Source organism: Pomacea canaliculata, linkage group LG5, assembly GCF_003073045.1.
Source record: "Pomacea canaliculata isolate SZHN2017 linkage group LG5, ASM307304v1, whole genome shotgun sequence".
Taxonomy (NCBI): Eukaryota; Metazoa; Mollusca; class Gastropoda; order Architaenioglossa; family Ampullariidae; genus Pomacea; species Pomacea canaliculata.
Genome location: NC_037594.1, coordinates 11,040,933 through 11,064,733, shown reverse-complemented (window position 1 = coordinate 11,064,733; position 23,801 = coordinate 11,040,933). Strand labels below are relative to the sequence as shown.

Sequence of the window (23,801 nt, the reverse complement as noted above, 5' to 3'; positions counted from 1 at the left end):
GAAGAGGGTTGTTATTTGTGTAAGTGTACCCTTATGATCTTAGTTTGAACTCTTGTGAGTGGGTCGTTAAGGAACGGCTGTTTACAGAAGAGTTTTACATGTAACACTGTGCTTACACCAGCTTAATTGTTTTTATTTGTATCTGCTTCAGAGCTGACATGTCTTTACCACAAGTGTGTGATTTGGTAAACAGGCCACTTACTATATTTTTGTTACAACATTACCAGCAATGATAAGTGTGCTGAATGTGTAGGAGGAAAATGTGGGAGGCTGGCTGGTACTTTCGACATAGGTTTAGAGTCGATTGTGTGTGTTAGAGAGATAGAGAAGTTGCAACTGCTTGCTCAATGTAGTCAACACCAGATTCAATGTTTCTTTGTCTGGGTGCGGCCACAGGAAGTTGACAGCTTACTGCAGTGTTTGGTGGCTTCTTGCGGCGATGCGTCTTTGTTCCAGAAATTGATTTTTTTGTGTCCGCATCTCTGCAGATTATGTTTGTTTCTCACTCTTTTCTTGCTCTCTGCTCTCTTCTTTCTTTCACTCTTTCTCTTTCTCTCTAAAAATATATCGCCACTACTAACAAAGAAAGAAACAGAAAGAACAGATGGACAGACAAAAGAAGTAAGGAAAGAAATAAGTTCCCGGACTTCTCATATTCTCTCTTTCTGTCGCTGTGTGCGTGTGTGTCCTGGCCGAAGGAACAGAAGTACTTTATTCTGGGAACAGAGTTTGTGTGTGATATAGTTATACCCGCAGTGTTTGGTAGATTTACTTTGCTGATACTGCTACCCGCCTGTGAAGCTGGTGCGCCAGACTGATGTTGTTGCAGTTCAGTTTCGTGGGCTTAAGAGCCGTGTTCTGTCCAGGACACCTTCTCATCACCCTCGTTCTCCTCATCCCAGGCCTCCATCCGTCTCTTCCTCACGGCGTGCGAGCTCCATCGCTTGCAGGCCGCCGGAGCGACGCGGCAAACTGTCGCACGCGGCAACGGCACGCGCCACGGCTGCTGCACGGTCGCCGCCTCGGCCATCACACGGCTATCAGCGCTTGCTCTGCCAGGTTTGCTGCACCTTTTGCCAGCTTCTCCTGCACGCTGCTGCACATTGTTGGGTGGGGGTAGGTGCTACGCCAATGTCGTGAACCTCTACGTCTTGCCACGTCCCGTTCAGTACAGTGGCCACGCCACTCTAGCCGCCTCATGGTCTGTCCTCTAACCTGGCCGTCACCGTGGGACAACATCTCTGTGGAACGATAACTTTAATGGCGAGTATTTGCTGTTTGCTCTCTTTTATTCCATCTATTCAAAAACATTGTATTGAAAGAGAAACTAATGATTTTCTTCTAGAGACATCATGATTTTTTTGTAATCCTGTCTGTTGCCCCAACTATTTCAATTTCCTTTGCACAGCCTGCTTTAGATTTCCTGTCCACCAGAAGACATCGAAAGTGAACAATTTAGTTTTAAATTTAGAGAAATTCTATCCCCCTACACTATTTTGTGTATTGGTTTGCTCCTAAGCAAATAAGTAGTACCGCTTACTGATAACTGGCGAACATTTATGTTCAAACACCCGTAGACAGACTCTTGCAAGAGGAGCAGAAGACGAAGCTGTAGTCGTCTTATAATCAAATTCAAAGCGAAGGCGAGACACCAGGTCCTTGTAGCCTGCGTTCTTCCATTTGTGGGAATAAGCCATTTCCGTGCCAGACTGTGATTGTTAGCGACTATTTGTGGCGAGGGCCTGCGTCTCTAATGTGCCGCAAAAGGCAGTCATACCGGCCTCTGATAAAATATTCGCAGTTATTTTCCCCTTAGATGAGACCTATTAATTTCTACAGTTTCGGGGCATTTTAACTGACTGTGCTGTTTCCATTGAAACTAGGTTTTTCTAGCTGAACACTCGTGTGTGTCTATATATATATATAGATCACTTCTGCAACGACGTTACTGTGCTTATAATTGTAAATACTTGAATGGAATGTGTGTAGGTCTCTGTTTGAAAAGTGCTATGCACATGATATGAAAGGCATATAAGGTTTTTTTTTTTAATGATTCGGTAAAGCTTAGCGCAAAATCTGGATAAATATTCCCTTCTGTTCCCGAGATTCACGCCCACAGAAATCACCTTTCACAGAGAAAGGTCAACAACACAGACCTCATATCAGTGTTTGTTTACCTTCTGAACGCCAACGAGAGAACCAGATGCTAATGAGGAGGATCTGTGTACAAACCTGACGTCACAACTTTGAATTCTTTCGATGCGTGCCCGAAGTCCCGATTTTATTCTACACTGTAGTTACTTTGGACGCTCCAGCGGCGCACATTCAACTTCTTTCGTGTTTTCCAACTCCTCTTCTTCCTGTCCCTACTCTGCTCTTTCATACCTGACACCGAAAAAGTCACATCGCCGTGAGTGAGCTCCTCCTTCCCCCTTATTTCCACCTCCACTAAGTACAAAGCGCACTTTCGATTCCCGCGGGTTGGGTTCGTGCAAACTAAAGATTTTTGTTCTCACGAGGGTGACAGACGACATGGAGCAAAGGAGTGACGACCACAAAAAAGACATCGCGATCAAAACTATTTACCTTGCTGCCATTAACCGTGGATACGAACGTGGGTCGTGGAGTTGATTTCTTGAGGACGAGTGCCCACTGTCGGGAGATCGATGAGCCCCCTGATTTACGTTCTTTCTGGTTGCCTGCTTGATGGGATGAGTGGATTTGGGTGGTTTTGTGGCAGCTGAGCGAAGGGAATAGACAGACCCGAATAGAAGTGGAAAGGTGGAGTACTCCATGCACTGGTTGACCAGGTAGCCTCATTAGTATGTCCACAGTTCCAGTCCAAACGACTGATCGCTTACGTCGACTGATTGATAGGCCAAACCTTCGGTGCTCGCAAGACTCGTGGTGCCGCAAGCATGGTGAGACATCCTCAGGAGGTGCATTACCACGCAACCCAAAATACGGACAACCAAAGGTTACAAGTATTGTTTACAAGCTTCCCTCCGTTGTCCTCACTGCCTCCTTGGCTTTCTTTACTGGACAGTTATTGACGAATGTGTGACGATGTTTGGCAACGTTCATTTAGCAGCCTATCGTACATGCTCCCAGATGGTCTCAGGATTCTTCCCCCAACCCCTATAGTACGAAGTGATGCAGCGATGGGACTGCCGTCCAGCATGCGTCACTGGGGAGCTGCTCCGTACAGCATCGTCGGGTCCAGGTGGTGATTAATCACAGTACACCTTCGGACGTGTGACCCTGATTCTGGTGGAAGACAGTACTCCAGTGCAAAGTGCCCTTAAGGCAAGATTCAGGTTGGTTGGCCGATTGGCTGGTTAGGTGAGTAAGTGCTTTTACCTAGAGGTGATTTTGCACTATGAGGAGAAAGGGAGGGGAAAAGCGGATTACCTGGAGAAAACCCCCGAACAACCCAAACAGGTATCCCCAAATGAGATCTGCACCTTTAGCTGCAGTGGTGGCAGGCAAGTGGTTTATAACCACTGGACTACCGGGTCCCTAAGGCCCCACATTGCTTTCACTTTGGAGATAGGGGTCTGTTTCTTCTTTTTCTTATGGAGGAGAGGTTGGGGGTTGATAAAAAGTTACTGCCACAACTGGACACTGGACGTACGGAAGACACAATGAAACTGGCTGAGGTTGGCGACGAGGAAATGTTCATCTGGTACTGCCTGATGTGTTCGCCGCGGCCCTCCTGACGTCATTGTAGTACGTGTTGGTTAGCTGCACGTCCCTGACCGTGTTCCACTATATCATCGCAAGCAATAACTGTTTATTTTAAATGCACTGCAATCGTACATGTGCACTCTTAAGAGTACAATTCTTTTCGTGTGACATCTATTCTAGCAGACCCTCAAATGACATATTAGTGCTCTTGTCACGTGAGCCATTACGCCCTCTCTTCGTGTGTATCCAAGGAAACCACTGCTGCGTGAGTCAAAGTGTTTCCAACCAGATCCAACTAAACCTTAGCATGAGAATCAGACCATGTGATTGTCCGAACTATATTCCATGACCTTCTGCGTTGAATACCTGTCACAGGAGCATGCTGTGACCCTGCAGGTTCAGATTGGTAAATGCCTTCATGAATTAAAGCCTGCAACACGCCAAGGGAACGCTGTTCTTGCCGAGGGAGCCGGCCATTAGTGTCCAGGAGCTGCAGGAAGCAGGCTGCAAGCCATTTCTCCATCACCGAAAATAGCAGCCTGTTAGCAACAATTTTCTCGTGCTGGTTATTTTGGTCACAGGAAACATGAGACCAGTGAGACTGAGGCCATGAAAGTCCCGTTACCTGATTGAGGCTGACGAAAATTATCCCCTACACTCGCTCACCTCTCGTTACGGGCCATGACCTTAAGCGGAAACGCGCACATTTTGTGCGTAAATGCTGAAACCTGTTTTCTTCACATAAATACCCGTCCATTTATGGGACAGTGACACCAGAGTTCGCAAAGAGGCTAGAGAGATGCTGTATAGCAGTTTGTCGGTGATGGACAAGAGCAGGATGTTCTCTACCTGCTCCAGACTCATTGGAAGCACAGGCAGACACTTCTGAAAGTGCATGAAATTCTCTGTGACGACAGCCATGTCCTGTTTGGAGAATGTTTCCACCTCCCGCTGGACCGCCGATACTGTGTACCTTCATGTAGGACCAACAGACAGCTTGTCCTCCGTTGTTTCTGTAGTCTGACTTCTAAATGTTACTGAGTGCAAATAAATTGAGCTGCCGGAATCAAGAATTCATAAGTCTGTTGGCGGATATGGATATGTTTTGGAAATTGTTGTGGTATCGTTTTGTGCTTTCGTATCAAGCTGCCCTAATTGCTGTCTGGGATGATTAAAGCGTTGTCGCACACATATATATATATCTTTGGCATGCAGATACATGGTGGCGGGCATTCTAAATACTCAGACAGTATCGCCATGTGCTTTCCTAGATGGCAGCTCGTTGGATTCCTGCAGAACGATCCAGAGTTAATGTATTACTTTCAGATCAATGTTGATGGCCGGACAGATCATTCTAGAAAACTTGATCCAGACACGAGCAAGAAGCCAGCATTAGCTGCTGAACTTAAATTGCTGACTTGTGATTTGAAAAAAATAGAAATAAAAATAACGGTCGGTGACAAGTTTCGGTCTTGCTGGTGCTTTCCATTAGCTATTTGGTTAAATGTGTTGGCAACGACTTCTAAATCATTTATTTGAAAACCGTTAATTAATTTTAGGGCTGGTGCCATTAAAAGCATTAGAATAATAAGCAACCTATAAGAGAAGGAAATATTAGTGCTGCTCCCAAACTCAGATAGTTTACAGTCAATTTGGGATCAAATCTGTTTAAGGTCTCAGTTTAAGGTTACCGCCTTTGAGTTATCTCGCCAACGTGACGTCAGCTTTGTCCCTTCCGGGTCCTTTGGGAGGGAGGACGCTTTGAACGAATACCAGTAAGAGAGGGGATCAGTATAATGACAGTTTTCTAATCGTGTCCGTATTTCCGTATTTCCCATAATTTCACAGATAAATGTAATTACGGTAGGGGGAGGCGATTCGAATGACGGACACTTCTGTTGTGAGCCTGCCTGGCATGTTATCAAAGTAAAAGCTATTTGTGAGGAGGAAACAATATTTAAATAAATTCATATACGTAGATGTAAAGTAAACGGCTTTCAACGGCTGTTTATTTTTATTGGGTGTTTTGGACTTACCAGAGAGTTTAGTGTTAACACGGGTATCTGCTCGCTTTTTTGAACTAAGAAAACTTTCTTCAGTATGTGCACGAGGAAGATGATTGACATGGCGCCTTGTTGTGCGACGTTTGAGAGATTAAAGCTTTTTTCATTTTCTTTTTTTATTTCTTTTTTTTTGTTGTTTTTTTTTTTGTTTTTTTTTTTTTTTTTTTTGCTTGTTTTGAACTGCCTTTCATCTAAAATTGGAGTTGCTGAGAGCGGCGATGCTCACGGCTTACGTTTGAGCCTCTGGAGCCTGGGGTGTGTAACTAGAGCCTGTGGTGTGTTACTCTGTGATGATGAAGCTGTCACTTGCCTTCAATGCACTTTGCTGGCTTGTCATGTTCATCTGTTGGGACTTTACCAGGATCCTCTGACCATTTTCCTTTTTTCACGGATCGTTAACAGACTCTGTGGTTGGTCATAATCGGTTATTTTTCTCTTTCTCTCTCTTTCGTTCGAAGACACACACTAATGTTTTGACACTAATAAATTGCAAAGAAGACCGAAGACAGCTATTTCTACATCAGTGTTTGATGCCTACTAATTTTCTGTTATGTTTTTAGCTGTGTGTCACTTAGGGTTAGGGTCAGGGTATGCTATGTTTACCGTGAGCAGTTCTCCAGCAGCTTTGATGTCTGTTCTCACTGAGACAGATCTATCCTACCCGACGGTGCCCGTTTTATATAACGTCCAAAATTTATGCTTTGTAACTTTAACTTGTGTGTATATATAAAATAGTTCACAACCACCTGTTTCAACCATCTTTCACATTCGCCATTTCACGACAGCCGTGTTGATGGTAAACAGACGGGTGTGTCCGATGTTTCCCGCCGATCGTTTACGCAAGGTGCGTCTTCTAGAAGCAGATATCTTCCTGGAAGGGTAGAGCTCAGCTGCTTCGTTGCATTCGATAAAACAGCTGTTAAATCTTTAGTTAAGGGAATGCCACAAAATGCTACGTGTTTCCGGCTGCCAGGCGCTTCCAATAATTGCAAGAGCTTCTCTCGTTCCCCTGCCCATATACTATGTTATTTTGTAGACACTCAGACTGCACACAGGAGGCATTGTCTTGGGAACCTCACACGAGTGTTAAATCCTGGCTTTGGCGACTCGTAAAACGTGTTTCAACTCGCGCTATTAAGAATTGATTATTCTCACGCCATGCAAACCCAAAGGGAACAAAAGCTCTCCTAGAAAAGTCATTGGAGGCATGAAAATTTAAAGCAAGTGAATGCAAATCTCTTAAAGGGATACTAAAGGGAAAATTAAACTGCTTAGAAACTCGTAAATAGTAGGATCAATTTGAATCTCGTCTATTTTCATGTCTGTTCATGTGAAAAAAGTTGAAGGTTTGTAGTAGAATGTTGCGTTTAAGAAGAGAAATTACACGGACTCTTTCGTCTGCTTCGACGAACTCTCGTTCTCGGTCACGTGACCTTATGACGTTTCAGTAGGATTGTTTACATGTGAGACCGAACCATGCCTGCACCCGATTGCCACGAAAAAATGGGAAAAGATTCGACATTGTCATCATTTTCCGAAAGACAGATCGAGCCTTACAAAAAGAGTGTGTCACACAATAACAAGGCTCGATGCCACACGTTTGGGAGCCCAGAGAGTGGGAGGTGTTGTGCAAGCATTTTGTTGACGATCAGTGCTTTACTAGCCGCAGACCCGAAATGTCCGAACAGTTAGATTTGGCCTTCAAGGCACAGCTTCTGCCAGATGCAATTCCGACCATTTTTCAACACAATGAAATTTCTCGAAAAAGAATGAAGGATCTATCTGACAGACGAGTTTCACTTGCCAAACGACTACAGCATAAACAGGTCAGTGTCAGTGCTATGTACTGTTACTGTGTTTACAAAATGCACTTTTCATTATTGGTAGATAACATTACAATATACATATATCAAAGACTGTATATATCTATAAAACAATAAACGTGTTATGTGGTACTTATCATAAGCGTGTTTCAATAGGTAAAAATTCATAGTACATGCATAATAAATGAAAAATGTCAGCATCAAACTGAAAGTGTAAAAGAAATGATTGTTGAAATCCTGTCACTTGTTACATTATTTTTTAAAAAATCATTGTTTGCTTTTATAAAATGAAATATTTTTAAATTCATATTGTTGAAAAGACAGCCTATTTGTTTATGAAATCTAAAAACAATGAAATTCATGTGAAAGGTATTTCCTACATAATGAGCTTATCAACAATAGTAGTGAAATCTATGTGCAGTACACTGCGGAAGTTAGAATTGATATTTCAACATTTGAAAATTAGAGTAATATTAATGATTGTGTTTTATGTTGGATACTGTAAAGAATTAAAAATAATAATAGCTTGATCACATGGTATAATCATACATGTTTTATTATTGTTTTAATGTTTTGTGGAATGATTACTTTATAAAACTTTAATGTTCAGACTGTAACAAGTCAGTCACAACAAACAGTTCAACTGTGCTTAAATAAAGAGGTCCAGACCCAGATCTCAGCTCCAATCCTGAAAGGAAATGGCCACTTTTTAGTTCTTTTCTCTATTACACATCTCTTTTATCTAAAATTGGCATGAATTCCACAAACTGTGCCAGATATTTTCTTCTTATAAGGATATTCAAGGCCAAAAATATGTGCAGTTTTAAACACTTAGATAAAAAAATAATTTTATATGGCTTTGTAAAATTTTTATGTGGATAAATTTTTTTCATAATGAAATGAAAAAGAAGGAAATTGTGTCTATAAATGTCTGCTAGGTGTGATTATGATATTGATATGGGAGTCAGAAAATGAAAATGACACCTCAGAGTGGAATAATTCAGCAGTCGAGGAGCACCAGTAAACAAAATTTATATTGCAGTTACTAACAAACAGTCAGTACTTGATAGTTTATATCAGAAACATGCTAGCACAAGAATTTAAGCTGATATTTAGCTATAAAAATGATTTATGGTTTTAACTATGATTTTAGTCTCGATATTTGTCTCTAGGAATTCTCAGAGAGATGAACTGGGCACAAATCCTTCCTGGAAAGAAAATTTATCATTCACAAAAGAAGTCGGAGGAGCTGCTGAGTGTCTGCAGGCAGTGTAGCAACCCCTCTATCACAACTATAGATGAGTGTCACATAGAAGTCAAATTTATAACCATATGCCAAGACAGCTCCTGTGGCCGTCATTACTCCTGGACATCACAGCCACACTCTTTTAGGCTTCCTAAATGTTCAACGTTTGACAAGTACACAAACACACATGTGTCTCAATTGTCCACTTGGTTTATTGGAATCCATAACTGTGCAAGAATTAAGAAAATTATGACAAAATACATTGTTGAAACTGTTTTAAATGCTTACAGAGCAATCAAATGAAAATTCACATGCAGTGGAACTTGAGGAAATAAAAAGATTAAGCCACATGTCTGTATATTATGTGAAAGAAAGAAATCAGTTCTCAGACAGTTTTCCTTGCATTGTTATTAGTTTGTAAGAAAATAAGAATGAAAGGTAAATTCAGCACCAAGTATTTCAGAAATGATGTTTGTAAAATAAAAATGCCAGATGCATGCAAGATTTGTTTTGGACATAAAGATAAAGTGTGTCCCATACCTGAGTTTGAACAAATAAAAGAAATTAATGTTAACAAAGGGAAGATTTTATTTTACAATTCATGTCAGATACATGATGCATCTGATATGAAGTGTGTCCAATAACTGGATTTGGATAAATGTAACAATTTTCATGATGTATAGGGAACATTTTCTTGACAATTCACTTTTAAGCTTTTACTCTACATTTTTTTATGCTTCAACATTTGTTGTGGCCATTCCTCACAATGCTCACAAATGCACCAGTCTGAAACTGTGATAAATGAATCTATGTAAATACATTTAAACAACAAACATATAAGTTAAAAGCACAGGCATAATAACATATAAAGCAAACGTCTCTGCTTGAATTCTATCCATCGTTGTTATAAAGTAAGTCATTAGTGTAATTATTCAAACTATATCCCCCAAAAAAGGCTGCAAATAGTATTATATTAAAGTCTGTTTAAAATATTTAAATACAGATATTTCAAACTATTAATTTTTTAAACTATCCTTAGGAAAGTTCACTTAAAACCCAAATTATCATATACAATGTGAATATCCTGGTGTTTGTGAGGAAATAATTAGCATACCAAATGTAATTTTATTTTTTAAATACACTACGAAGTGAATTCGTCAACAACAATGCCCAGTGTAAAGAGTTTGAGTGCATTATGTTTATTTAAAGTGCTTGAAGGTAAAGCATGCGTTCACTTTCTGTTCCCGTGCACACAGTATGACTTACTATAGTCCTACCAGAGATCTGTCCCTACAGATCTCTGGTCCTACGTACCTGCTTTGTGCTTCGACTGCTGCAACATTTTCCTCGTCCTCCGAGGATGTGCAGTCGATTGTGAGCTGATGCAAGTGGTTCAAATTGGTAAAATTGAACATTATTCATGGCCATCTCGATAGTTAATGACTTTGGAGATCACAAATCCAACTAAGAGACACCACCGATCACTATCCTAGCAATGACCACAGACACTTCCTGTCGTTTGTGACGTCACAAAAGACTCGTCTGCTTGACTCATCTCGGGAAGCTATCGTAGCTACTCGGCGGAAGGACACAAGGGTCGATTTCACTGGATTTTTTCGATTTTTATAAACATCGGCAACCGAAATAGTGCTAATAAGTGGTAATTAAGTGAGAAACGAATCCTTTATTTCTCCTGTATCGCTCTCGTGCTCTGTAATTCTAACTAAATCTATTTTTGAAACGTTTGACTGTCGCCACAGCCTTATCACTACCCTTTAGTATCCCTTTAAGAACAGAGATACAAGTCTACAGATATCCTCAACATAAACTTGCAAGCTAGCCAGAGGATGGAACCAAGGTCCGAAAAGGACGAAACCTGCTGGACGGAGTGAAAGTAAAGCAACGGAAGTCTTGTTGCAAGACTACGTCCAGAGAAGTCAGAGCTGACAGAACAAGAGGACAAGACTACGTCCAGAGCAGTCAGAGCTGACAGAACAAGAGGACAAGACTACGTCCAGAGTAGTCAGAACTGACAGTACAAGAGGACAAGACTACGCTCAAAACAGTCAGCGACCATGCTGCTAGCAGCAAAGACTTCGTCCAAGCCAGCCATGAGTGCGTCCAGACAACAGACCCTTGTATTTTGTAAACAAATTACGCAAACTTTAACATTTCGGCAGTTGATGGGAAGGGAGTGATAACTGCTGTTTTATTATTTGTGTATTTATTTCACAGTTCTTCTGGGATTCTGTTTAATTTCTGCTGCATTTTGTTGTTGCCGATTGGCGCCACCCACTGTGTTTATTGCGGCTGTGGCCAACGGCACAAAACATCCGGCTATAAAGACTTGCAGATCGGCCCAAGAGACTTGCCTGAAATTGTTCCGATTGCCTTGGTGCCAGTGGCAATCAACTAAAAGCGGCGCAAACGACAGATCTGCCAGGGCCCACCTTATTCAGACCTAATAAAGGCCTCCGTCCGCAAGTCCAAACGACGTCCTTGTATTAATGCGCAGTCAGCTTGTTGTGTAGGATCAACATCAGAGACAAATAAAACAGGAACAGACATAAAGCGACAACAGCAGTGTTCGTCACCTTCGATTCTTGCAAAAACATTCAGTGTAAAAATCCAGCACAATGGCCTTTTTCGGGAGTTAGCGCTTTATTACAGGTTGCGTGTGGGATGACTCGAGGCCAAGGCTGCTGGAATGCTGAATAAAGTGTATGAACTGCCAGAAGAAATCTAAACAAACTATAAAAAATAGACCCTTTTTAGAACTACGAATACTGATGAAAGCAAAGACAAGTGGCTCACGGGTAAAGTTTTACATTCATGTGCCTACAGGTGTTAGCGGAGGGAAGTTTGGCACCTCTCTCGTTAGAAAAAGGAGGGAAAAAATTGTTCATCGCTTTCCTTCCTCAGTCCCCCCTTCTCTAGCGGTCCACGTGTCCCATCAGCACCCTTGGGAACTCCATAGTGAATTAATCTGCTCGTAACTGCACCAACACCTGCGGCAGGTGACGTGCTGGCTGTCTACCTCATCATCAGCCATGTAGCGCTTACAGAAGCCAGTGAAGAGCGCTCACCCCGCAACAGGTGTAGAGACCAGCGGTGCTGTGCATGTAACAGTTTCCCATGACCTTGCTGACCTCAATATCACAGGCTTGCTTTCGGTGTCAGACCAGCAGTTTATGAACTCGCCTGGGTGTGTGGCTGATCAAATGAGGCTTCTTGCTGGAGGTGTGACCCTCAATTTCCCAGTCTTCCCTGAAACCTTTGCAACGTTGCAGCATTCCAGCTAATGTTCCATGGCATCTCATACAGAAGCCGTTGAAGATTCATGATCCGTTTTTTTCTGCTGTGGGGAGAAAATCTGTAGCCTGTTAGATGTAACTTAATGTTGAGACTTGATCTCAGAAGTACCTATAGCAAAGGTTTGGTCCTCGATATACCCTTGAATCATTAGTGATTTTTTTTTAAGTTCATTGCGCAGAGAGATACGATGTTCAAGTGGAGGAACAATCATTCCTAAAGCTCTCCCATCTTGGAATGAAAGGATAAACATAGTCTCGAATAAGTTAGCTCTAGCTAGGGTCTGTACACGGGACTTTATGCAAACCTACTCGCCAGCTACTATTGTTATTGTTAATTGGTATTCAAAGAAGACAACTCCTCTTTCTTTCTAAAATGTAGATTGAAACAGAACTTTAAACTATACAAGATCTTTATACACGATCAGCAGCAGTCGTCAAAGACATGCAGAAAACGTGTGACCTTAATAATTTTAGGACTTTTTTTAATCAAGACACATTGCACTATAGAGAAATAACAAAAGTGCTCGTTCGGAGACAATTTTATTTTTTGTGTAGGCCAGATATTTTGTAATGTAGGCTTGGCTTTTTTTTTCTTTTTTTTTGCTTGTTTTTGTTGGTTTTCTTGTTTTGTTTGTTGTTGGGTTGGTTTTCGGGGTGTTTTATTTGTTTTTGTTGTTTCTTTTTTTGAGTTTGTTTGTTTGTTTGTTTGTTTGTTTGTTTGTTTGTTTGTTTGTTTGTTTTGTTTGCTAAAAGGGTTAGTTTCTCTTCCACATGTAGCAGGAGGAGACAGGGGAAGACAGAAAAAGCTACCCCTGGATCCTTAGCGACAAGGTCTGTATACACAAGATGCCGCTACACGCTGTGTGGCTAACCTCAAGCAACCGACGAAACAGTATTTTAGAAGCTGTATAGAGCTGAGTGCTTATCCTAAAGTTACTAGCTAGCGCTCACTGATTTGTTCTGCACCGGACACTAGCTGCCTCCTGGTGTGGTGATGCTGGGTTTATCTCTGTTTATGCCGAATGTCAAGTCTGATCTGAGTTATATTTGTGCTAGTTCTTTTTACGTTTGTTTGAGGAGAGCAACTTACACTGATGTCTACACTGCAGCCTGAGTTCATAAACTTTCATATTTTTATTACTTAGCTGGATTATGATGTTTTTCCTATTTTCACCTTCAAGTACTTTCACGAAACACAATTCAACTGAAACTCTGACACCACAGTTCGTCTCATGTTTGCTGTTTTTTCTGTTTTCAGACACTGTGCTGCCATCTGACAGACTCTCTGACGCTAAGAGATGAAAGCGCATGTTAACACCTCGGACAAACTCCTTGTGACTCGATGTCGTGTCTCTTTACGTCACGTCCGGCACCTTGCGAACGTCGAGCAAGTTCTTCCGCACACCGCCAGGCAACAGCTCGTTTCCATAGCACTGTGAGCGCAATGAAAGGCGCCTGCCCTCAGTACATACAAAGCCGGAGAAGAAACCTGCGTAAACATTACTCAAAACCAGAGAAGAAACCCATGTAAACATTATTCAACAAGTGGAGTACTTCTAACCACGTGTTTGTGCTTATTGTCTTCGCTCAGCTATTTACGTCCCTTCCCAACCCTATTCCCCTCTCCACCCTAGTGGGAAGGAGAGAAGGAACAGCCCGACCCTTTGCAAGAAGTCAAAACCAAAACACCTTGTGCCAGGCATCCCTGACCTATACACACCCAGCCATGTCGAAACTGACCGAAGAGCAGGTGACCGAATACCTCAGAAACCACCCTGAGTTCCTGCTGAACTGGCTGGGCGAGAACAGTAGCACGGAGCTCGTCGACGTCTTCGGGCGGCTGGCGCGCGACCGGGGCGTGGATTCCTCAGTCCCCGACACGAGTGTCGGGACGTGCCGCTCGGACACCCGTTCCTCCCTGCCGAACTTCACCCAAGTGTCCCGCAACTCCATTACGTCTTCCATCTTCCGCCGCTATGTGGATGGAGACCGCACTCGCAAAACCTCCTTGCGCAAGGACCGCAACAGCCTGCGCACCATGTCGGAGGATGAGCTCTTCATGGAGCTCATCCGCGACATCGCCAGCGAACTGGACGTCAACCTGCTATGCCACAAGATCCTGCAGAACGTCAGCCTCCTGACCAACAGCGACCGAAGCTCCCTCTTCCTGGTGCGTGGTTCGCGCGAGGGCAAGTACCTCGTGTCAAAGCTCTTCGACGTCACCGTGACGTCCACGCTGGAGGACTCGCAGAACAACGAGATTAAGGTGCCCTTCGGCAAGGGCATCGTGGGCATCGTCGCGCAGACTGGCGTAGCCATCAACATCAAGGACGCGTATGCTGTGAGTCGATTGTTAGCATCTTACTCTCTGACCCTCGTCAGTGTAATGATGGGCTTATTTTGATCTCATTTCACTAAATCTCTGTCTCGCTCTCTCGACCGCGCGGGCGCCCTCTGTCTCTATTTATCGTCAGAACAAAATTGCTGGAGATGCTGTACGACACCTTTGTCACAGAACACGCACGCACACATACACACACTCTCTTTCTCTCTCTCGTTCAGTCTAGTACAACGTAAGGGTCGTGACAGACAGCGGGGGTTCGTGTTGCGATGGACCTGTCTGACATCGACTTCGACGTACCTGTTCCACGTCAGTCGACCGACAGCGTAATTGGAATGTCCTTTGGGTCCAACCTAACGTCTTTCTCTGTGACGCGCCACAGAACCTGCAATGAGTCTGACCTCCATCTAGTTGCCAGAACAATTTCAATCTAGACCTGTTGGGACGGGGCATGATAGAGCGCATGCGTGGGAGAGCTCTGCGCTGACGGTTGACGACAGTGACGTCAGAGCTGCTAATGTACTACGCGTTACTGGATACGTGGGTCGCTTGGAATCCTTTGGTTACTCGGAATGCAGGTCAGGCTAGTTGTTAGCTTTCGTGACAAGAGGATGTTTAGACAAGGTTTGGGGTCAGTTCGTGATGTGGAAAGCTCTCAGTTCGTTCAATCACATCTTAATTTGTTTGTATTTTACACATCACTCGACCTACCTTTGAATACGTATATACATACAAAACTTTCGATCAAATTTCTCTTTTTGTTCTCTTTTCCTCCTTTCTTTCACACACATACTTTATATCATTTTATACATATAGAGAGGGAGAGAGAGGAATAAAAAATCTTTACGAGGGTAATATAATAAACTAAGGATTTTTTTATTATTATTATTTAGCCCTGCTACTCCAGGGGAAAAAACTCTAACACTACATGACTACAAAATAAAAGCACTAAATTAAAATAGTGGTTAAAATTAAAATATGTAGGAAGATGGGATTAACGAGAGAAAATGGATGCCAACAGAAACGCACACACACTGAAGAGAGACAAATGGACGCGCGAGTCCACTCGCGTGCGCGAACACACACACACTCCGTCGCTGTCTCCCTCTCTTTTCCATCTCACTCTTCTCTCTCTCTCTCGTTATCGTGGAAAGACGATCTATGACGACACTTTGTTCCGGAAATCACGTGTTTCAGTGTGAGATGGGACACAAAGTCCCACGGGTTCGTGTGTCTGTGTAATGCGTGTGAAGACATATCTTCATCAGGAAGGCTTGCTGTATCTAACGAAATTGCACAGCTCCACCTCAGTAACTACCTAATTGTTAGGGCTCCGTACCTACTTCCACACCTTCTCTTTTTCCTTCATATTCACTTATCACATTTATCACTTTGTTTGCTTTCTTCGTGCTAGTCTATGTATTTTTTTTTATTATTATTATTATGTATTTTTAGTCTGTACTGCTGGGGTCTGCAAAAATACCCACTTTCTGTCGTGAATACTTCCACTAGCTCCTTTTCTCGCACTCTTTCCCTTCGTCCTCTCCCTTCTTTATTTCTATAGTTTGAAAACTGCCACGTGCGAATATTTGTGCTGTTATCATAATAATAAGATTACTTAACCTTTCCTTCCTCATCTCCTTTTCTTCCGTCTACGTCTGTCCCGCTCTGAATTTCGGGAGGTGACTGAAAAGACTGGGTCTGGTTCAAGTTTCTTCGTGCTGAAATTTTTCCTCCATCATCATCATCATCCTCAACAATCATCATCATCATCACCGCCGACATAGCCATCCACTTCAGGGCGCAGGTAGAATCCATACTCACTATGAAATTAGCAATGGACAACCGCCGCACTCACTTTGGTTCTCCTACAGTTTGTAAACTATAATTTACTCTATTTAGGCTGAGCTTCCAATTTAGTGAAATGACTTTATAAGACCTGGGCTTTGTCTTAACCGAAGGAAAAAAAAACTAAAATACCTATATCACCCGGTTCATTAAAGGTAGTTCATTAACGGCACTCAAACTTCATTGCTTTCTGTTAAATGTGAATACACCCTCTACCTCTGCTCAAGCACCTCATTTGTATGCTGCATTAGCTTTTCTGCAATGTCGTTTCAAACCACACGTGCAATTGTTCTTAATTAGCAATTAGAGGGAACTGAGATCAGGGAACCAGCGCTGGAGCCACCGCGCCGCCAGCCGCACTGTAAAGTGCTGTCAGGTCTGTTTTACAGCATCATTATCAGTATGTATCATTGATTATAATGAGAACTTGGCCAGTTTGGATTGACCATAATTCAGGCTTTGAGTCCGAGAAAATTATGATTTGAAAATTCTACCAGCACAAGGTGCATAATCATTACCATCATCATCAGCAGCAGTGTTATCTTCTTTTTTGTTCATCATCATCATTATCAGCAGCAGCAGCAGCATAATTTCCGTTTCTCAATAGTATCACGTGCCATATTGTCAGTTTTATTCTGCTTTCATTCCTTTCTGTCTTTGGCAGTTCTCTTTCTTTAGTTTCTTCTACCTCTAGCTCCCTTGCCTTTGCCCTTTCGCTTCATCTTTTCGTTGTTGTTGTTGTTGTTGTTGTTGTTGTTGTTGTTCATTACTTTTCATTACTAGGGTGTTTGGTTTTTGATTCTCGTATTTGTGTTGCGTGCATGTGCTCAGAGAGTTAATTTAGTTTTCCTTTGGAGATGTTAATGAAGACCGGCATCGATTTCTGTATTCTCTCGGTTGAAAGAGAGTTTTTCCAAAAACAGGAGAGAGCGAATTAATGGAGTCAGACAAAAAAAAAACAAAACAAGCGATGCGCTGAGTGAGTAGGAAAGAATTCGTGGAGTTCTTGGGTGAAAAGAATAATGAAAACGACTGCTGGTAACAGAGGATTCTGAAACAAGCTCACATCCAGGTTGAGGTCTTCATTTCAAAAGTCCGAAAAGTCAACACCTGTCCATTGAAAGCATGAGTATCGAACTAGGGAGCAGTTATATCAAGTGGGTCAGTGCAGTGCAAGTAGAAAGGGAAAGACGGTCATCCTAAGTCCCTGAAGCTCCATCGATCATCACTTGACTCTTCCCCACCTCCACCTCTCTCTCCTCTCGTCTCTTCTGCCTCGAGTCTCAATAGCATCAAGCCTGTCGTGACTTACCACCATCAAAGCGCAGATTCTGCTGCAGGAACTTGTAATACCGATTTACCCTCTTGCCCTGGATGTTGGAAGGGCTTGTCACTAAGGTTTAATCTACATTGATTATTTCACACTGTCGCTCACTGTACTCTTATGATGGCGAGGAATTGTAAACGTTGGAGGCAAGATGGCAGTCAGCGTTCATCCTGGGTGCATGATTGAATACTCATCTTTACCACATCCAGCTGCAGGCCTCCATTTCAGATGAAAGTTTCTCATAAAATAATTAGTCATTTGTTGCTTGAGGCTCTAGATAACGGTGGCTGACTCAATACTTTGATGGTATTGTTTCTAAACTGTATTGAATTTTTCTTTTACACACCAGGACGCTATATACAGAGATGTAGATAAACATGATGCAATCTTATTTGAACACCTTTCTCCAAAGGTGCTAGTAAGATAAGATTTCATTTATTCCAGAAAGCAATTAGTAGATGGTCTATAGGAAAGCAAAGATTAGAGCCACACGACAACATCAATCATTAATACCATTACACATTCACCAGACACCCGCACACAATCATGATTCCCACTGGCATAAGACCGACATTCATTTGCTCCTAGTAGACTTAGCAACACCGAGACGACGAAGGACAGCAGCAATCTGTTGGTCTTGCATGCGGGTACACGAAATCGGCGGTCGGACAGAAGCTGACGGAACTCTTCCAACAGGACATGCCTATCATCGTGTAGAACTGCAGACACTTTCGAAAATGTCTACTGTTACAGAGTCTGAATATCACTGGGCCGTCCAAATAACTTTGGAGCAGGTTATAACATGATTCAAGTTGCTCTTTTCCTCCACTGGTATATTGCTGTACAACCAGATGAAGGACAGCGCACTCTGTCAAATAGAACAAGAAGTCCCTGGAGGACTGAAAAAGACTTCAACTTCAGGAGAAGGGAGAGGTGCTGTTGAGTGTACTTCACGATGGCCTGAGTGTTGGCATCTCAACGAACTTTCTTGTCGACGATGGTGCCCAGCTACTTAAATGTGTCGACAGTTTTCACCTTCTTACTGCTCTTGCTGTTTTCTATTTTCTCAAACTTGGTCTCACTTTAGATTCTCCCCTAGTATCTATTATCTATCATTGTGTTTGTCTAGCTTTATATTTTTGAAATCTTTCTCAATTTAGAATTGTTCTTAATTTTCCTAATCTCACTTCACCGACACTTTCGCGACATGACTACACAGTTTGTCTACATGACTTCTCAGTTGGAATTGTTGAATCCCCTGGCTACCCTTAAACATCCAGCCTGTTTAGCTGACATTTTGAGAAAACTTTCCATTTACTATGATTTTGTGAACGCTGACACCCCATCGAGACAAGGGATTCGAATCCGTCGCTACCGTGCTGGTCGTCGTAAACAGCGCCCTTTGAAAAAATACTTTTCTGAATTTGTCTTTCTCTCCATCCCAGCCAGCCTACTCCGCTCTTCGTCTGATGTGATCGCACGTTCTCTATCTCTGTCACCACAACAACCACATATGGTCACCGCCAGACAGTGGAGCTTTGTTCCCTTCCACAGCCGCCATCTACCCGCCATCAAATCCTTTAAACGTCCACTAAAAGCACATCTGTTGAAGGAGAATTACTCCTTACCTAGTTGTCAATACTTGTGATAATAGTCCATTGACTAGTCCATCTATTCGTCTTCCTCTGAAGATTTATGACATTCTCCATCTTTGTTTGTTCCCTTTGTGTCTTCAATGTTTGTCTTTTATTACTTGTCTGCATAGTTGTTTCTCCTTCCGTCCTTCGTATTCTGCTCATCTCCTATTTGAGAGCATACTCCTTCGTGAGAGTGATGATTATGCGCTATATAAATCACACGTTGATTATTATGATTATTATGATTATTATGATTATTATGATTATGATTATTATTATTATATGAGAAACAGCAGTCTTGCATGGGCATGTGGTATCTTCAGGTATTAATAAAGAGTATGGGGGATAAACAGTTGGACATTATGAGGACGTTTTTGTGGGAGTATTGGTAGGTGTGGGGAGGGTACAGGCGGTGTAAAAACTGTCGATGCCTACTCTCAGGAACAGCACTTAGATTTACTGATGGTACCAGTCGCGCACGTGACAGCTTGAAGAGCATTTCGTGAGCCTTTAACTTTGCCCTCGTTTAATGGCGTTATCACCAAACCACTGTGGGTGTCCTTATGTATTTTTCGTCTGGACTTGGGTGTTGATCGATGCCTGTCGAAGGCTCGCCGCTCCCATAGACTTCACTACATTGACATGTCCGTCTACCGAAAATAGCCGATGTCTATCAGTCAGAAACAGAAAAATAGAGAGAAAAATAGAGAGAATGTGTTTTATGCAGATGTCCTTCTTTCGTTCCTCATGTATAGAAGCAAACATGGTTGTTGCTGACCACTGAGACTATTCAATAAGAGCAATCTTGATTTGGTTCAACATGCGCGTTTTGAGTAAAATAAAAGAGAGTAGACACTATGGTATCGACTGGTGATTTTTAGTTAACGAGATGCTTCTGAAAGATTTTTTTTTTTTTTTTTGTAGAGGAAACATGTGACTGGCTTGGAGTCTTATAAATACTGAGAATTCGTTCAGTATTAGAGCAATATTTATTTATTTATTTATTTTTTTTTTTTGTTGCTTACAAAAAAAAAAAAAACAGATGATGGACTAGGGTAATGGTGTGAGTAGAGATCATTTGCTTGGTGTAGTTGTCCTTCGTCCGTCTCATGAGGTTACTGGCAGAGAAATTGTTATTCTGCGGTTTAATGGGCTTCGAGGGTAAAAACTAAACGATCGATCTACTGTTCAACAAAATTTCGCAATAGGTGCTTGAACGCATTATCGTAGTAATCTCCCCTTGTTTCCGGCGGCGACACCGAGTTGTCTCCCTTCAATTTCGCTCTTGTTTGTCTCCTGTGCTGGCGACAGTGGTTGCCCTATACGAAATGCAGCAATAGAGATGTAATTATATATTTGTTGGTTTTCCTACCATACGCGTGACAGGCTTCTTCGTGTGCTGAAAAGATGCATCAGTGAGTTTCCAACATATTTTTCGAAAAGGCGTTTACCCTGCTACGTGACTCGTGGGGCGGATGAACGATCTCGAGATCGTCTTCAGTTCTAGTTTTCTCTCACCTCTCGTTCAGTCGTCAAACACATTAGGGTCCACAGAAATTATCTCCCACTGATTTTTCCTCCGACTGTCAGGGCACTTTTACCCGTCGTGGAAGAATGTTTCTGAACAAGTGCAACAGGTCCACCAAGCTGCATCCATATCCTAGAATAGATGATTGAGGTGTAGGTGGGCTGAAGCCAACTGTGACAGTACTAGTGTAGTGGTGTCTGGTAGTATGGCGGTATGGCAGTAGCAGCAACATCGGTGCTAGTAGAGGCAACATTTTACCAGTATCTCAATATGAAAATACGTAGAATGCTCGTTCAAAAAATGTGTAATGCCAGTTGCTACATGGTTCCAGAATGATGAAGCATTTAGCGGCAGGTACTAAGTGAAGCTGAATTATTTTCAAAGAACAGTTAAAACACAAATGTTTGCTGACATAAAATATTTCAGCTTTGACATTTCCGTCAATGTGATCACGGTTTGCGGCGCTTTAGTGTGTCTAAAGCTGGTGATAACACGTGTTGTACGGAAGCCCTCCCAAGTCATGATCTTGAAATCACCGCTCTAAATTCTGATTCTGTTCTGTCATAGTTGGCGACGATCAAGAGACGACTTCTGTCTCCATAGTCCCGACATCGTTGTAAAACGATTTTTAACAATCGTTGGCAAAAGTGCGATCCTGTTCTGGTGGTCCGCTCTTGTGTCAACAGTTTTCCCCCGTTTATCAAACAATATTTTCTTCGTTTGCGCAGCCGTCAGCCGCATGAGTGGCTATGAATCAAGAGCTCTGTTGCTTGTGGCCAGCACCGGAGTACTTGGTGCCCTGCTGAGTGCCAGAATCCGTCATTGTGACAGTCACAAAGCCGACTCCCTGCCGCTGGAGATCTCTGCAAATCCACTCTACCCAATCACCCAGTCTGCGCAGTTCGTCGGGTAGAAATTAGTCTCAATCCCCTAGACTCCCTAGTCAGACCTACCATAATTATTGTGCTTGTTGGTGACGTGGGAAAATGTCCTACTGTCAAGAGGCTGACATTTTCTGTTGTTGTTTTTGGGAGCGTGTTTTTAATGATTAATAATCTTACGCTAACCAGTTGTGAAGAGTTAGTCTCGTGTGAAACATCGTGACTTTGAAGCAAGAAGCTCTTGTTTTCAGCCTCCCTGGAGTTCTGTCTTGGACACCATAATGCCAGTCCGACTCTCTCGTCAGCCATCATCGAAGTACAATCGCTAAACGCGGCTTTCCTTGTGGTGCTTTCGGTATTGCTAAGGATGCTTGAAAGACGCATAAACGCTCTTTGGTACAGAAAGAAAAGTGGAAGAGGAACCTAGCAGCGTGTTCCTTGGAGTATGGTAGGGAAATAGCGATGGGTTGCACTAGGGAGGGTAAAGAATGAATGGGTTTACGCGTCTCCAACTTGGTTGCAATTAAATTGTCTCCTGGTTCTACGGCAAGCATCGTAACGGTACTTATGTGGTAGACCGTTCTGATGGTTGCTCCGAAACGGTAACTTTCCGATTTTAGACTCCCTATCCTTCAGGGAACATTGTGATTTTCCTTTCCAATAATCCCCAAAAGTTGTGCTGTAAAGTTACAGCGTCTGGCAGCTCCCTTTCTTTAACTCTCACTCAGCCTCACTCACGTGGTCCAGCTTCTATCAATTTTTCCCGACTCTCCCACATCCCCCTTCCTCCACGACCACCACTCCCAAGCAACCTGCTGCCCTTCAGACATTCATTAGAAATGTCCAAGCGTTGAAGTCACAAGCCGAAAAGGTCAAAAGAGAAGACAGTAGACAGTCGACAGTATAAAGACTACGGATAGATGGACAGAAAGACGTGCACAGCGGGACAGACTTTCAACATTCTTCATTGTCTGCTAAGAGTCGTGCACATTGTGTTATTGCAAAGATACAGCCCAGCCGCGCCTGAGAGTCAAAGAACTGATGCCAGGGTGGAAGCTCTGACGTCATTGGCACCAATCTCTGTAGCAGATCTTTTCGAAAATTGCCCGTGAAATCGGCTTACTGCAGGATCCCGTGCTGAGATTGAGGAGCTTCTGCCCGGCCATTCGTCAGTTACGCCCGGGTTTGGTTTACAGTATACGTCACCTGCTCGCCAGCCCAGGCTGCTTTCACTCTCCTCCCATCTCTCACTCTGTACCTCATGCCTGCCTCTCTGCCTCATGTCTCCCTTAACACCTCCTCTCTTCTTTCCTTCAGGTCCCTTCTGTCTCCTGACTCCTTCTACCCTTCCCTCTTCCCACCCGTGTGCGTGAGAGCGGCGTGTGACATCGCATCCACGACCACGTGACCAATTACCTCACGGGATGATTATTCTCGGCTGGAAGCTGTGGCAACGGATGTGTGCGCAGGTACACGTAAACATGAACAACACATTATGGATTCGCGTGAAATGCCGTTACCAAATGGCGCTTTGTTTGTGTTTGTCACCCAGAGATTTGCCGACTCCATTTGAAACGAAGTGGCTCAAGCGTGGTAGTTGTCGGGTAGCGCTGAGCGTGAATTAAGCAGCTTGTTATCTTCGGCAAAATGTCGGGCGCTCGCGGGAGCACGCAAAATGGTTCTGACGTGGAGATTTCTGGATCCGCTCTCCAGCTCGGAAATGACGTAAATTGGACGCCCACGCACGTGCTGCTCGGTCAGCTTGAGGGGTACGTGGCGGCAGCACTGCCAGGTGTAAACAAAGGCTTATTAGCGTCAGTCTGCAAGGCAGCAGGCTCGGCAGGAGTGCCAGAGGCTGTCACAAAACCCTCCACGCCTTGTCAAACAAATCTGCCTGTTGAAGGAGGCTGGAGAGAGGGAGTGGAAGGAAAGGCATAATTATGAATGGCGAGACCGATGTTTTACTGAATGCATTCTTTCAATAACTTCTTTTTTCTAATCGACCATTCATACATTTTTTCACATTTCTTAACAACAGTTTTTAATTTGCTTTATGAAATTTTTGCCGAATCATTAAGTTGATTTTAGACTAGTTTATTTATTTAA

At 43.0% G+C, this 23,801-nt stretch overlaps 1 protein-coding gene across 12 annotated transcripts in view; it reads left to right on the top strand.

Annotated features, from left to right (window-relative positions):
* Nucleotides 1-23,801, top strand: part of LOC112563481 (cGMP-specific 3',5'-cyclic phosphodiesterase-like) — an 82,989-nt gene that overhangs the window by 25,157 nt on the left and 34,031 nt on the right. For 11 of the 12 annotated variants that reach the window (XR_003099066.1, XM_025237377.1, XM_025237381.1 and 8 more), the window contains one exon: nt 13,392-14,474. Coding sequence is in view for 11 of the 12 variants with exons in the window: in XM_025237377.1 (XP_025093162.1) it covers nt 13,860-14,474 (615 nt within the window). In the remaining variant the exon portion in view is untranslated. Of the gene's footprint in view, nt 1-12,908; nt 12,965-13,391; nt 14,475-23,801 lie in introns of those variants that run through there. The other variant, XM_025237374.1, reaches the window with a different exon arrangement.